Source organism: Meles meles, chromosome 14 (genome assembly GCF_922984935.1).
Source record: "Meles meles chromosome 14, mMelMel3.1 paternal haplotype, whole genome shotgun sequence".
In the NCBI taxonomy this organism is placed as follows: domain Eukaryota; kingdom Metazoa; phylum Chordata; class Mammalia; order Carnivora; family Mustelidae; genus Meles; species Meles meles.
Genome location: NC_060079.1, coordinates 11,276,211 through 11,290,500, shown reverse-complemented (window position 1 = coordinate 11,290,500; position 14,290 = coordinate 11,276,211). Strand labels below are relative to the sequence as shown.

Here is a 14,290-nt window from a genome sequence, read left to right as displayed (position 1 = left end):
AAGCCACAGCAAATTATATTCCTGTGAAAGACATTCTATTTCTCCTCTCTGGTAAGACTTTCACCATTCCCTGCTTACCCACTTATTATCAACCTTTGGCTTTTTTATTGTACTTATGTTCCTCTATTTTTTGGTTGTAGTTTCTAAAATTCTGGTGCCACTGCTCATTGCTTCTCGTACATGCTCTCAGGAAGAAAGGATTTCTACCCCACATCTGTCAGGTTCCCAGGACTGCAATGTGCTGATGTCAGTAATTACTCAGATCTTGGAAACTGGGGAGTAAAAAAAAAAAACCATCTTGCTGTATCACTCAAAATGACCTCAATGATTTCAGCCACTTCGGTGCCTGTCACTTTGTTGGGTAGTTTGTCTCTGATGAGATGTAACAAGTTCTTCATGAACTTGTTCATGCCTAATTTGTGTGTTTTTGACAAGACAAGGGAATCTACCAAAAAACTTCACACTCATTTCTTTCATCTTTACTGACAGAATATAACAGGTGTCACAGCATACCTATGAATACATAGCACTTCACCCCAAATGATTTTTTTCCCTCCTTCCCTAATGGAGTATTTTTAGAGAAATAATTTTGAAAGCAAGCTAAAAGACCTTGTAATTTCAAACTCCTAAAATCAATCAAGGTACACAAACAAGTTCTTAGCAGAACCAAGAACTTAGTTCTTAAGTAGATTAAGATCTTAGTAGACTGCCCTAGTTCATATGTGTCCTGTCCTGCTTTCAGTGTGTTGGGCTGGACTGGGCAGACACACGGTAAATGAGAAGGCTTATTTGAGAAGCCACAGAGAACCCATTGGGAGATCTACTGGGAGAGGACTTGTGACAATCTGGCTAGGTCACGGTACGCAGATATTTGGTCAAAGATTATTCTAGATGTTTATGTTTTAAAGAAGAGATGAGCATTTAAATCAGCAAGCCCTGAATAAAGCCAATTATTCTTCATCATGTGGGCGGGTCTCACCTAATCAGTTGAATGCTTTAACGGAAAAAGACAGACCTCCCTTAAAGAAGACAGAAATCTGCCAGAAGGTGGCCTTTGAACTTGAACTGCACCTCTTCCCTACCCACCCTGCATACTTTGGACTGGCCAGCCTCCACAACTGCACAGGTCAATTCTTTCAAGCCTGGATAGATACTTACATGATACATACATATGTCTCTGTATTATGGGAGTAGGAAAGGAGATCAGCCCTAATCAGACATCTGTATGTTGCAAGTACACAAACTCACCCCTGTCCTCTCACCCCTTTTCCCTTCTTCCCACCTCTTACACCAAAAATGCAAAGGGATTATTGAAGGCATCAGTAGGAAAAAATGCCCCAGAGACCTCAGGATAGGTGCAAGCAGAAAACAGTCTAAACCAGGACCACACCTCGCCTTCCCTGAGACACATATTTTAGCATCCTGCCACAAGCAGGTCCAAGACGATCTTCAAAGCCACTTCCGGAAGCTCTAAATGTCTGTATTTTTCCTGTCAATGGAGAAAGGACACCCTCTCTTACAAGAGCCTTTCCTCTGACTTCATTTCTACTAATGCTAACCAGCAAGAATCTGTCAATAGTGACCGAAGAGTCTGGAGCCAGTTTGGGTTTGTACTGTTAAGACTTTCTCATTTATTAAAAATATACATGACTTCTACAGTTAAAAAATACTTCTGTTGCAACTAGTCAGAAATGTATTCTTTGCCCTGAGACTGGGTGAAGCCATCCTGTGGTGAGGTGGGGTTCACTGGCAGGGAGAGTGGCTTTGGGACCTCCCTGCATCAAGCCTGAACACAGGAAGGGGACCCACTGGGTTTCCTCAAGTTGCAGCTCTAGGAGCAAAGGCCAAGGGCCAGTCTATTGATTAAAAGAGGATTACAACAGAAATTGGTGGATAGGGTTTTAGAAATTTGAGAAAGACTCACATTAACCAAGCTCAGAGACTGATGTATAAGAGCAAAGTGGAAATCTGTCCACTGTTGGTGAGAGGCCACGGCCTAGGGCCAGACTCTTTATGTCCTTTGGCTAGAACATCCTCTCACTACAGACCTCTGTGTGAGAAGCTCAACTAAAACAGGATAGCATGTAGCCCTGAACAGCAAAATGAGCCCTTACTGCAAAGACTGACCCCTAGCCTCTCTAGCTGGCCTTCCCTCTGCAGAGATGTGTGGTGGGAAGCCTCTCCCGCAGGCCCAGAGTCAGAAGACAGTGAGTGAGCTGTGTGATTCAGAGCTAGCAGCCTGCCCCAGGGCAGAACAGACGGTCAGCTGCTGGGACACCTGGTCAGTGCTAGCCTTGGTCTAGATCAGCTGCGTAGAACAGATTCACCTCTTTCGTTGTGCCAGAGCTGACAACTGCCACTCTGAGCAGTACATTCTGTAAATATGTCAATATATTCAATCAACCTGAGGTCCAATTTTGGATTGAGCCTTACTATTTCTAAGAAGCTCTGATCGACTTTTGTTTGGACCCAACATACAGGAGTTCGTAATTCAGCCATTATTCAACCTTTTCTGACCACATTTTCATTATGTCAAGCAGTGTTCTAAACTCTGGGGATCCAGCAAAGAACAGCAACAACAACCAAAATAAAACAAACAAAAAATCCCAGAAAGACATCCCTCTTCTCATGGATTTTACATTCTAGCTGATGCAGCAAAAACAGGGAAAGTATACATGCCTGATGGAGATAAGCACTAAGAAACTAAACCAGAGAAAGGCGTCTCAGGGAAGGCAAGGTGTCTCTCCAAGGAAGTGACATTTGAACAGAGAGAAAAAGTAAGGAGTTAGCCACTGGGATGTCTGGAAGTAGAACTGCAGGCAGAGGGAAGTGCAAAGACCCCGAGGCAGCAGAGGGAGAGAAGGTGAGCGGAGGAAGGAGAGGAGTTGGGGAGGTTAGGAGACAGACTGAGTCCATCCTAAAAGCTGAGCCAGACTACATACTTAAGCCTGTGTTCTGAGTTGGCCTGGGCAGACCTCAAGGATGTTAGGGAGAGAAGTGATCTGACCCAGCTTTTACCTGATCACTCTGGCTGCCATGAGGAGATTGGTTCAGGAGACAAATGTGCTTTCTGAGCTCTGGGAGGAACTCACCACTGCACACAGAAATGAGAGGGACAGCACAGTGACGGAACTGGGAGGGCGAGAAGAGCCCCTCAGCACTGCCCTTGTTTTCTGTGGCTTCAGCTGAGTTACTCAAATCCCTCCAAAGTTGCTTCTTCATGTATACAACGATAAAAACTGTAATCCTCACCTCCAGAAAATCACTATAAGGACTAGTGAAGATTGATAAAGATGAAATGTTATGTGATGTAGGCTCAAGGCATAGCTGGTGCTCAACTAAATGTTAGTTGTAATTATCATTTTGACTCAAAACAAAGAGCCCAGGCCTAACACATTATTTGCTACTCACTGTGGTTTTCCCATGTACAAATGTGAGATTCTCCCATAAGGAAAATATTCCCCCTGAGAGGATGAAGTCAGACCAATTTGAACAATATATTTATTTTGGCCTTGTCCTCCCCTTGATCTGGCTTATAAAAGACTTACATTGACTTGTTTAAACATGGAAGCCAATTGAAATGCATACTTATCTAATCTCGCATGTATTGGGCTGAGCGGAATTCAAATGAGGCTGCTTAGATGTTAGCTACATCCCATCAGGACCGTCAAGCTCTTCTGGTCAAAAATGCCCACTTGGCTACAAACTCCTCTAAGTTAAAACATCCAGTTCTGTGCACGTGTCCATCAAAATCCGCAGTTTGCTAAGAGAGGATATTCTGTTTTCACAGTTCACACTGAAAATGGGAAACAAACTTTACAGTGTTTGACTGAAAGTCACATCACAATGACATTCTCTTACCTCCTGCAAAAACTTTTCACTCATTTGACTGAAGTGGTGTCCTGGGGGCTTGATCCCGGACACCATCAACCCAGAACTGAAGACCCGCGGCTTTTGCAAGTCCGGCTTGTACTTCTCATAGAGGCTGGCAGGTGGTTTCAGCTCACCGCCCACTGCCTTCTCCTCTTTGGGAAGAGGCATGGTACATGTGGGCGGAGCGTAAGGAAGCCCCACTGGAAGCAGCGAAGTGTCCACCTGGCCAAGGGCCTGAGGACTCCTCCTGATGTAGGTGATGATCTTGGGCCTCACGTGCTTGGGCTTGGGAAGAACGATGGGCTTGGGTTCTGTCCTTTCTTCTGTTTTTTCAACCTGGTGGTTCTCCATCCCTTCCCGTGAGGAAGGGGTGTCCTCAGAATGTGGGAAGACAGGCTCAGGGATCCCAGGGGCGCAGGTGCTCTTGTCAGGCACTTTCGGGGGGGTGTTCAAAGACCACGCATTCTCAGTGGGGGGCGCAGCCACCGAGGGTGACCGGGCATCCGCACCTAATGCGCCTAAGTCCTGAACACTGCTACTAGGTGGTGGAGGCTGGTGGGTCACATTCACAGTTGTCTCTGGGTGGAGGGGTACCGGGCCACTGAGAAGAGCACCTGCTCCCCCTGGGGTACGTTCAGTCTTTGCTGCATTTTCTAGGAGGTTCCTATCTTCTGCAACAGATGTAGTGGTCTCTTTGCTGTCCCCTACTTCTGAGCTGCTGCTCTGAGGGCCAAGGGGTTCAGGGACCCCCGTGTTGCTCTGTCCAATGGAAGGATGTGAAGTACAAACTGCTGTACTGTCCATGTCCCCACTGACCTGTGCGCCGTCCTCACTGACGCCTGAGGGCCTGCTGTCAGGTGGCTCATGAGGAATAAAATGTACACGCACATCGCCTGCTGAAATGCCAGGAGATGCCACTTCGCCCAGCTTCCTGGCTGCCCCTGATGACATTTTGCCAGTGGGCTGCTTCTCGGCTCCCCAGGAAGCAGGGCCTTGTGCAGGGGTGGTCGGAAGAGAAGCCTCCTCGCCAAGGTGGACTGCTCTCTTGTCCTGCTCGCTGCTGCCTCTTCCCACACCAGTGTGGTGGCCACTGCCCTGGGACAGGCCAAGGGCCCTGGGGACGGCCTCCTGCTGTGCTTTCCCAACTGGCTCCTTCCTCTCGAGGGGTAACATGCTCCCTTCCTTGAGGCATCCCAGACTGGCCTGGAGTGACTTGAGCTCCTGCCCAGCCTTGGGCTGGACCAATGTCAGCTCTGGCTTGAGTTCTCCTTTTCCTGGACCTAACTGTGCTTCTGGCTTACTCAAGACTCCCTTCAGGGATGAAGCTGAATCTGGCCCGGGATCTGGAGGGGCGGAATGTGATGCGCTCCCGTTGCTAACTTCCGGTCCATGCCCTCCCTGCATCTGGGTCTCTGAGGGGGCAGTCTCCTTGGCTGCTGAGGTAGATGGTTTAGGATGACGTGCGCTCTTTCCCTCTGAGGTGCTGTCTGCTCGAGGAACAGATGCCCCTGGAGAGGGGGCAATGCACATCCTCTGCGGCCCCTCCCCGCTCCTGGGCTCAAGACGTGGGGCTTCAGGGGAGTCTAGGGGCATGGGTTGCAGACGTTGCCAGGCCAGGCTCCCGCCACGCTCCCTCGTGGACACGTCCACGACCACAGCAGGGCTGCCTGCTCTTTCCAAAGAATGCCTTCGCAATTCCTCATTGTCAAGGGTCTTTGCCAACTTATCCTTAGGAGCGTGGCGGGGAAGGTCGGCGTCCCTTGTAGCCAAAACCTCGGGACTGGCCTCTGCTATAACGTTCCTCCAACTTGACAGACTTGGTCCCTGAACACTGCGAGGGGTCTGTAGGATATCTGTGCCTCTCTCCACCGTGTGCTCTTCATTGAGTCCTCCGTGGACAGTCGAAGAATATTTAAAGTCTTTCAGGCTGGCAGGGCCAGCCTGCGATCCTTTCCCAAAGCCCTGAAGTTGGTGGAATTCCTTATTGAAATGGGTACTGTTCTCTGGCTCGCTTGAATTTGCATTTCCAATTTCATCTGTCCGGTCACATGTCTCAGACTCATCATGAGAGGAACTGACCTCCAACATGATTTGATTGGCATTTGTATCTCCCAGACTTAGGATACTCTCATTATTATTTTTCACTCCATTTCTGTTGTCCCGCAACTGAGCGTAACATGATTTCTTTGGAGCCACTGGGACACTCATTTTCAGCCCTTCACTGGGGGCTGCTGGCCATGCAGTCCTACTTAATGGAAAGGGGCTTCCTTCAAGCTGCTATTTGATTAACAGGAAATTCTCAAGCTGCTTGTTGCCCCCTGACAATGTCACGTTGCCATACTACTTTAATCATTTTCAGAGCAGTCTTAAAACCAAGCATTGTCTTGACATACAGGGGGATGACTTATCTGTTAGGTTCCTGCCGAATGAGAGCCAATTAGTCCATAAGACCTAGAGAGAAATAAAAATAAAATCGTGTTGTTGGCACTGACAAATAGAGATTCTCAGGAGAAAAAAAGCATGGAAAACACAGATTTATTCATCACTTTCGTATTATTATTTCACTCACTCAGCCCATAAATTTCTCAAAAACTTTTCCGATAGGGTGCCTGCTGGCCAAATATGGGGAAATTAAAACATAAAAATGATTAATGTCAGAAATGTGTTATAAAACATATTAAATCTTAAATTCAAATTTTAAAAATCCACAGGATCATACTGAGACTGATGGAAAAGGCTGGAGGAGAAGAAAAAGCCCTTCCTCACAGAATAATACCAACTAACATGAGAAAAACCATGTAGTTAAGGAAAAAAATCACCATTTTGCAATCACCAAAGTAATCGTTATTTTGCAACCAATGGTCGCTAAAAACATGTGAAAGATTGTTGGGGAACAGGATATTCACAGAACCTTAAGATACCATTCTCCAGATTATTTTTATTTATTTTTGAGAGAGAGAGAGAGAGAGAGAGCGCGAGCAAGCGTGGGTGCATGTGAGCTGGGGGTGGGGAGGAGCAGAGGGAGTGGGAGAGAGAGAATCTGAAACAGGCTCTAAGCTCACCATGCAGCCCAATGCAGCGCTCAATCTTATGATCCTGAGATCATAACCTAAGCCAAAACCAAGAGTCAGACGCTTAAGTGACTGAGCCATCCAGGCACCCCAAGATTACTTTATTTCTTACAAAAATATAATGTTACCTTTATAATGGAGAAATCTGGTAGATCCCTCCCTTAACCAAGTAATCAAGTTTAACACCCATGATGGAAACTGATCTCATGTGCTCCTGATATTAGGTAGTTCTCAGGGCCTCACAACACCTATGTGGTATTCTTGCTATAAAGGTTCAACCTCAATTTAATCATGAGGAAATAATCAGGCAAATTTAAATTGATGGGCATTACAAAATAACTGGCCTGGCCTAAACCTACCTCTAAAATGCCCGTGTGTATCTGCATATAATGTGTGCTCCCTGACTGGATCTTAGATTAAAAAAAAAAAAAAAAGGGGGTGCCTGGGTAGCTTAGTCAGTTAAACATCCAACTCTTGACTCTGGCTCAGGTCATGATCTTGGGGTGGTGAGAGCAAGCCCTGCATCAGGCTCCACACTCAGTATGGAATTCTTAAGATTCTCTGTCTTCCTCTCCCTTTGCCTTCCCCACCCCACCCCTCGCTCTCTTTCCCTCTCTTTCTCAAAAAAAAAAAAGTTAGCAAAGGACATGATTGGGACAATTAGAGGTTTAATATGTATGGTATATTAGGTTAAGGTATTTAATCAGTATTAACTTTCTTAGGTGTATAACAGTATTGTGAAGGTATGAGAGATATTCTTTGTCCCTGGAAGAGCCATGCTTTTAAATACGACATGCCTTTAGACATGGCACATGGTAACTTACTCTCCAATGGTTCAGCAAAGAGAAAAGTATGTGTGTGTGTGTGTGTGTGTGTGTGTGTGTGTGTGTGTGTGTGAGAGAGAGAGAGAGAGAGAGAATGGAACTGTGCCAAAAAATTTGCAAACTTTGGTGCCCCACCAAAGTGGGGCAAAGTTGTAACACCTATAACTGTTCTACAGGTTTGAAAATTTTCAAAGTAAGAATTTGGAGGAAATCTGATCCCAGCCTTCAGGGCCTGCATGATCCAGCCCCTACACATCTTCCCAGCCACACCTCCCACTGCTCATTTTCTTTCTCTCCAGGCTACAGGCACACTGTCTTCATCCTTCACATCACCGGGCACCTCCCTTCCGTCTCTTCCATACTCTTCCATCTACACAGAATATGGACTCTTCTCCCAACATTATCTAACTCCTTTGCGGTCTTCAGTTTACAGTATGAATACCTCTTCCTCCAGGAAGCCTTCCCGACCCACTAGAACAGATTAGGTCCTTCTATGATGAACTGTCACAACATCCCATATTTTTACTTAAAAAAAAAAAAACTTCTACATGTGCTAAACACTGAAGAAAATATTGTTCGATGCCTAGCATATGCATTAGGTACTTCATATGTATTTGTAGCATGAATGAATGAATATATGAATGAATGATGAAGATCAATGTTATTTCTGTCCTCAAAGAGCTTTAAATCTAGTAAGAGTATTTAAGTTTTGATCAAAGTAGATTCATGGATCATCAGTAAATCTCTCAATTCAAGGCCAACATTGCTTTATCTATCACTGTTGAGTGCATTTTATTAGGCACTGGGATGGGAGAGTTGAAAAGCAACAAGGTTCTGCTCCATCCCCAACTCCCCCAGGGGGGATTCAACATTAACATCTCCCATACCTTCCTCTTCATCCACACAAACACACATGAATACATATGTACACCCTACATGGAAGGCTGCTGTTATGTTTCTGCTGAATTAGGTTACATGGCAACCCACTTGTCTCCCTTCATCCCTGTTTACTATGTAAATTCATCTATTCAAAAGATTACATGTGCATGCATACAAACATACATATTCATGTATGTACAGACACATACGTATATATGAATGGATGTGACCCAGAGAATGACATCACAAATACCTGAGAACAGGACTGAAAAATCACAATACACAGCTCCCTCCATGCTCTTCTCCAGCCCAGCCCCCTCATCTGTCTCCTAACGTGATCTTTCATTTGACACCCTACCATTGGCATCCCCCAGAACCTCAGCTGATAAAACGTTTTCTTTCATTTCTTTTGCATCTACTATAGAAGCATATACTTTTTACATAAAAGAGATCATTTCCTATAAGCTGGGGTTTTGTGTGTTTTATATGCCCCCTTCTCCTCTCACCCCAAGACACATTAACATCCTGATGTGGATTTTTCTATTTCTTTCCCCACATCCATCTAATCCTACCCAAAGACACACACGCACACACACACACATGAAGGCGTTTTTGTTGCCTGCCATACTGCTCCCCTGTTCCTTTCCTGGGGCACTGTCTCCATCCTCCTTCTTCTGCCTTCATCCCTGTCTCTCACGTTCCTCTTCTCCTTCTCTGTCTTCTTCCAGGCCTATCGTCAGTAAGCCAGGCATGCCCTGGGTCCAGTCCCACCACCATACAGCCCTCAGGCCTAACAAAGATGCTCATACTCTGATCGCAGCCTCAGTTCCCTGACACAGAGGGATTATCAGTGAACCTATCTTTATTTCTTTATTCAAGTTAAAAAAAGTGTTTTCCTTGAAGATACACATATCCTCTGGGCACAGATATAAAAAGCATGTAGGCAAATCAATAAGACAGCAGTTTAAAAGTATGCTCTCTGGATCAGAAAGTAGGTATCCCAGGAAGCCAGGGAGAGCAAGAAATCCCACCAACATGGGCCATCCTCAGAAAGGTAGTGCCTCTAATTCTCTGTGGGCAGAATTATAAGCATGAGACCAAGAGTCCTCAGGTTTGAATTATCAAGGCTGGGGGGTAAAAAAGAAATGAATTCTTCTCAACAATGATAAACAAAACCAGAGTATGGTACACAACAATCCACAATGTGATTGCTAGATAATAACAAACAGCTGTCGAATCCCTGTCTTGCTAGGAAGAGCTGTATTTTAATTATGGAATTACATAATAGTTACTTTTTTGTCAGTGAGCAACAAACGTTACTGAATGGTAAGGGAATGGAAAGCTAGAACCTCCTAGGGGCCAAGTATTGTTCTCAGTTAGAATATATATTTGTAAATTTTAATTTAAATTTTAAATTATAATTTTGTTTAGTCTTTAATTTTAAGGTAGACTATTTAATCTTTGTAATGGCCTCCAGAGACAGACCTTAACATTCCCTCGCTTTTTCCTTTCTTTCTGGGTAAGGACATGAAAGCACAGAGAGGGTAACATTTCCAAGGTCACTCAGTCAAGAAGTGGCAGGATAGGGACTGAGACAGGAAAAGTAAAATCCATGCAGAAAGTGGAAGCTTTAAAAGGAAAAGCTGGGGTGCCTGGATGGCTCAGTGAGTTAAAGCCTCTGCCTCGGCCTGGGTCATGATCCCAGGGTCCTGGGATTGAGCCCCACATCGAGCCCCACATCAGGCTCTCTGCTCAGCAGGGAGCCTACTTCCTCCTTTCTCTCTCTCTGCCTGACTCTCTGCCTACTTTTGATCTCTACCTGTCAAATAAATAAATAAAATCTTTAAAAAAATGAAAAATAAAAGGAAAAGCTCTCTATTGGTGAAACTATACAGGTTACACAGTAAAAATAAAAGGAAAAGACACTATCATAAAGATAAAGAATAGAAAAGCAAAACCAGAAACAAAAAAAAAAAAAAGAAGAAGAAGAAGAAGAAGAAGAAGAAGAAGAGAAAGCTCACACAAGAAAAAAAAAAAAAGGCATTTAAAACCTTCTCCAGGGCGCCTGGGTGGCTCAGTGGGTTAAAGCCTCTGCCTTCAGCTCGGGTCATGATCCAGGGTCCTGGGATTGAGCCCCGCATCAGGCTCTCTGCTCAGCGGGGAGCCTGCTTTCCCCTCTTTCTGCCTGTCTCTCTGCCTATTTGTGATCTCTCTCTCTCTCTGCCAAATAAATAAAATCTTAAAAAAAAAACAAAAAACAAAAACCTTCTCCAATTACAGAAGGCAAAATTATGTACAGGAGGTAGTTTTCCTGTTTCTTTCCCTTTTTCCCAGGCTTCACACCTTCCTCCTAGAGTTCCATGTCAGGAGATCCATCAGCTTTCTTGACAGCCCATCAGCCCTCCAGAGCCACCATCAAACTAGCCCAGAGTGGAGATCCGCACCTGTAGAGCAGTACGATACATCCTTCCACCAGAAACAACCATTCAGGTATCTGTAAAGAGCTACTGTGTTCCCTTCCTCCTCCAAACTGATTCTCCTTATTAAAAAACTTAGATTCTTCCAACTGTTGGAGCAGGTTTAAGAAACTCCCACCATCTAAATATACACCCCTCCGAAGCCTGGATACTCACAGCTGCACACAGTACTCCAGCTCTAGGGGCAACGTCCAGGGTCTCGGGAAAGCAAGATCTTTGCTCACCTGGTTATACCTCTAACCACGTGATCTAAGAGTGGCCTTTCCATGGCCACATGAATCACCCTGTTAATTACATATCATCAATTAAAATGCCAAAGTACCATATGAGTCACTGATAAACTACAGAGACTCAATCCTAGAAACCTATAACTGGCTTTTTGGATCCATGAGTAGGACCAGAAAAGTGTACCTCTGGAATTTCATCTTGTTGGTCCAGGTCTACTGTTCTGTCCTATTTAAAATTTTGGGGGCCCATCCTTAATTTTTGATCCAAAATATGTGCCATCCATTCTGTTTTCAGACTATCTTTAAAGAAGTCCATGTGCCTTTCTGATTATCATTCATTTCACTGATACCAATGTCAGCAAAATAGGGCAGGGGACAAAGCAGTGGCACCTGGCACCAGGGAGAAGTCATTCCATGATGGTCCTCATCTGTTGATAAGCATTCCATGGGCACGTTCACACAGGCACCGTTCCACCCACTGGGCCCAGCAGTTACTACCCATCCCCATGTTGCCCATGAGATGTTCTAAGAGAAGACATTTTTGTCTAACGTGTTGCTGAAATAATTAAAGCGTTGCCTGTCCTCCAACAGAGGAGAGTAAACACAAGTGAAGAAATCTACTGCAGGCTGTTCTACACATTACCCAGTGTTCTCCCTGAGGATCACTGTTCTTTTTTCTCGGTACTCATAACTCAACAATTACCAGTGCTCTTTAAAATCTAACATGAGCTCCACATCAGGCTCACCAGGATGAGTTTCAAAGTAGTTTCAGCACTACATTGTCCCCTTGCCAACAAACAAAATGTCTTTGCCCGTCTTTATCAATCAGTCATGGCTGTAGCTCTCCCCAGCTCACAGTCTCCCTTGATGGGTTTGACCATCTCATCCAGAACCCTTTTAGTTGATGCATTTACATTTCTGAATCATCAAGTGAACTAATAACATCGTCATGCTCATACGCAATCTCTTCATCCAGCTTGCACTTCAGCTTCCTATTACCGTGTTTGTTCTGCCCGGCACAGCAGGAAAGGCATTCTCAGATAAAGAGAAACTCAGTAGACCCAGCGCCTCTGTGCCACCCACTAATGCGATCGGGAGTGGCTGAATGACAAACTTCCCAGCCTGACATTCAAGGTCTGATGACTGCTGGGCCCATATATGCTTTCAGACTTAATCCCCCTTGCTCTTCTACTTAAAATTACACCCCTACCCAAAAGCTTCACCTTTTGAGCTCAAGGGCCACCTTCTCTTTGAAAACTTTCCTAAATTTTTCCTCTCCCCTCCCAAGAAGACACAATACTGTCTCCATGCCATGAATCCCCAGATCTTTCCTTTTAGCACTATGAAACTATGCCTTTTAAACGATAGTTATGTATATCCTATCTTCTTATAGTTAAGTGTGCCTTTTTATTAGTTACATGTGACTTATTTTTATTATAGTTACATATGTATGTCTAATTTCTTTATTAAACTGTGAGCTCACCAGCTGGAAGGCTAACAGCTCAGACACTTCTGTTTCCCGTGGGGTGTCTGGGACAGGCACACGGGACTCAGGAACTCAGGATGAAGCAATCTCTTCTCAACCAGAGCTCATGTTTAAATCACTTTTAGGAAAGCACAGGCTCTATTTTTTTTTTCCTTTTCAGTCTTCTAAGATGGAGATTCTAAGGCCACCCTTCCCAGCGAGCAACTGATTAGGTACCCTCACCTCAGGAGGGTTGTACCAGAATATTCAAGGGAGATTATGTAGAAAAATACATTCTGATCATCATTATCTGATTTATATTTGTTATAATATTTAATTTGAAAATAAATAAAGTTGAGGGGATTTTCGCGGTATTAAAAAGGGAGCTGGGTTTTAAAGGACTGTAAAACAGTGTTGCGCAGCCTCCTTTAGCTGCCAGGTCGGCCACGGAATGCTGTATCAGTGTGTGAATTTTCATATAAATATTCAAGCGCTGTGCCTTTGAGTATAAATGCAATTCCATCCAACTTAATAAAATGTATCTGCCAAAGAAGCTCCAACTGCAACTCCTACCATGTGATAAATTATCCTTCAGAACTTCAGGACACTGGAAAATATATTAAGATAGGGACCCAATATTCAACAGTAAATATAACAACAAGGCAAAATAGTCAAAATTCCAAATTTCAAATTTCAGTTGACATTTTTTATGGACCAGAGATTTGGGGTCTATAATGTTCCACCCACATTTAGTAGGCTTATATTATGTGAAGTTACTTGCGAATACTTACCTGCAAAGTCAATGTATTCATCTGATTTAGAAAGTTCGTCTGCCTTTTCTGCAGCTGTAATTGCTTAACAGCCAGGTTCTTGGTCCTATCATAAGGCTATGTTTATTTTCAACAGGCACAGTACAGGCATCCTAAAAGGTGATGCACAGCCGACCAAATGTGTTACAAGTTGTTTCACTACAATGTGGTTACAGGTTGAATTACTGGTTGAGGAATGGTAAATATGTGTTCGGGGATGCTGTAGCTATCTGTAGTGCTGAATTCTGTCAAAGCATGTGGAATCATGTAAAAATATAACAGCTCTCCGGAGCCTGCTCTACTCTCCTTAGCTATGTACATCACACGAGTAGTACATCACATTTTATTCTAATACAGAAACAAGACTGTGCTCAAATATATGTATTTGGGAGGGTGGTAGCAGAGGCTATTTTATTTTTATTTGACTTCAGTTAAAAAAGAGTGAAGAAGAAAATACATAGAAGTGAATTGCTGCTATGTGCCCCTTTATAGAGAGCCAAGAAAGGGGGCAACTTGACTTTATGTAGGTTAGATCAATCATATATTTAAGCAAAACATTAAACTGGTACCTAAGGATTCTCCAATAAAAACACTACATCTTGCTCTACAATAAGCCTCATTTGCATTGCCAAAAAAAAAAAAAAAAGTATTTTTTTTTCCCCTTA

At 44.1% G+C, this 14,290-nt stretch overlaps 1 protein-coding gene across 2 annotated transcripts in view; it reads right to left on the bottom strand.

The window, feature by feature from the left end:
• The window catches only part of MTUS2 (microtubule associated scaffold protein 2), a 610,477-nt gene that overhangs the window by 383,846 nt on the left and 212,341 nt on the right, over positions 1-14,290 (bottom strand). Inside the window, exons 1-2 of one of the 2 annotated variants that reach the window (XM_045978372.1) lie at positions 11,281-11,331; positions 3,862-6,324 (exon numbers count right to left, since the gene is read on the bottom strand). In XM_045978372.1, the coding sequence (XP_045834328.1) occupies positions 3,862-6,081 (2,220 nt within the window). In that variant the 5' untranslated portion in view covers positions 6,082-6,324; positions 11,281-11,331. Of the gene's footprint in view, positions 1-3,861; positions 6,325-11,280; positions 11,332-14,290 lie in introns of those variants that run through there. The other variant, XM_045978371.1, reaches the window with a different exon arrangement.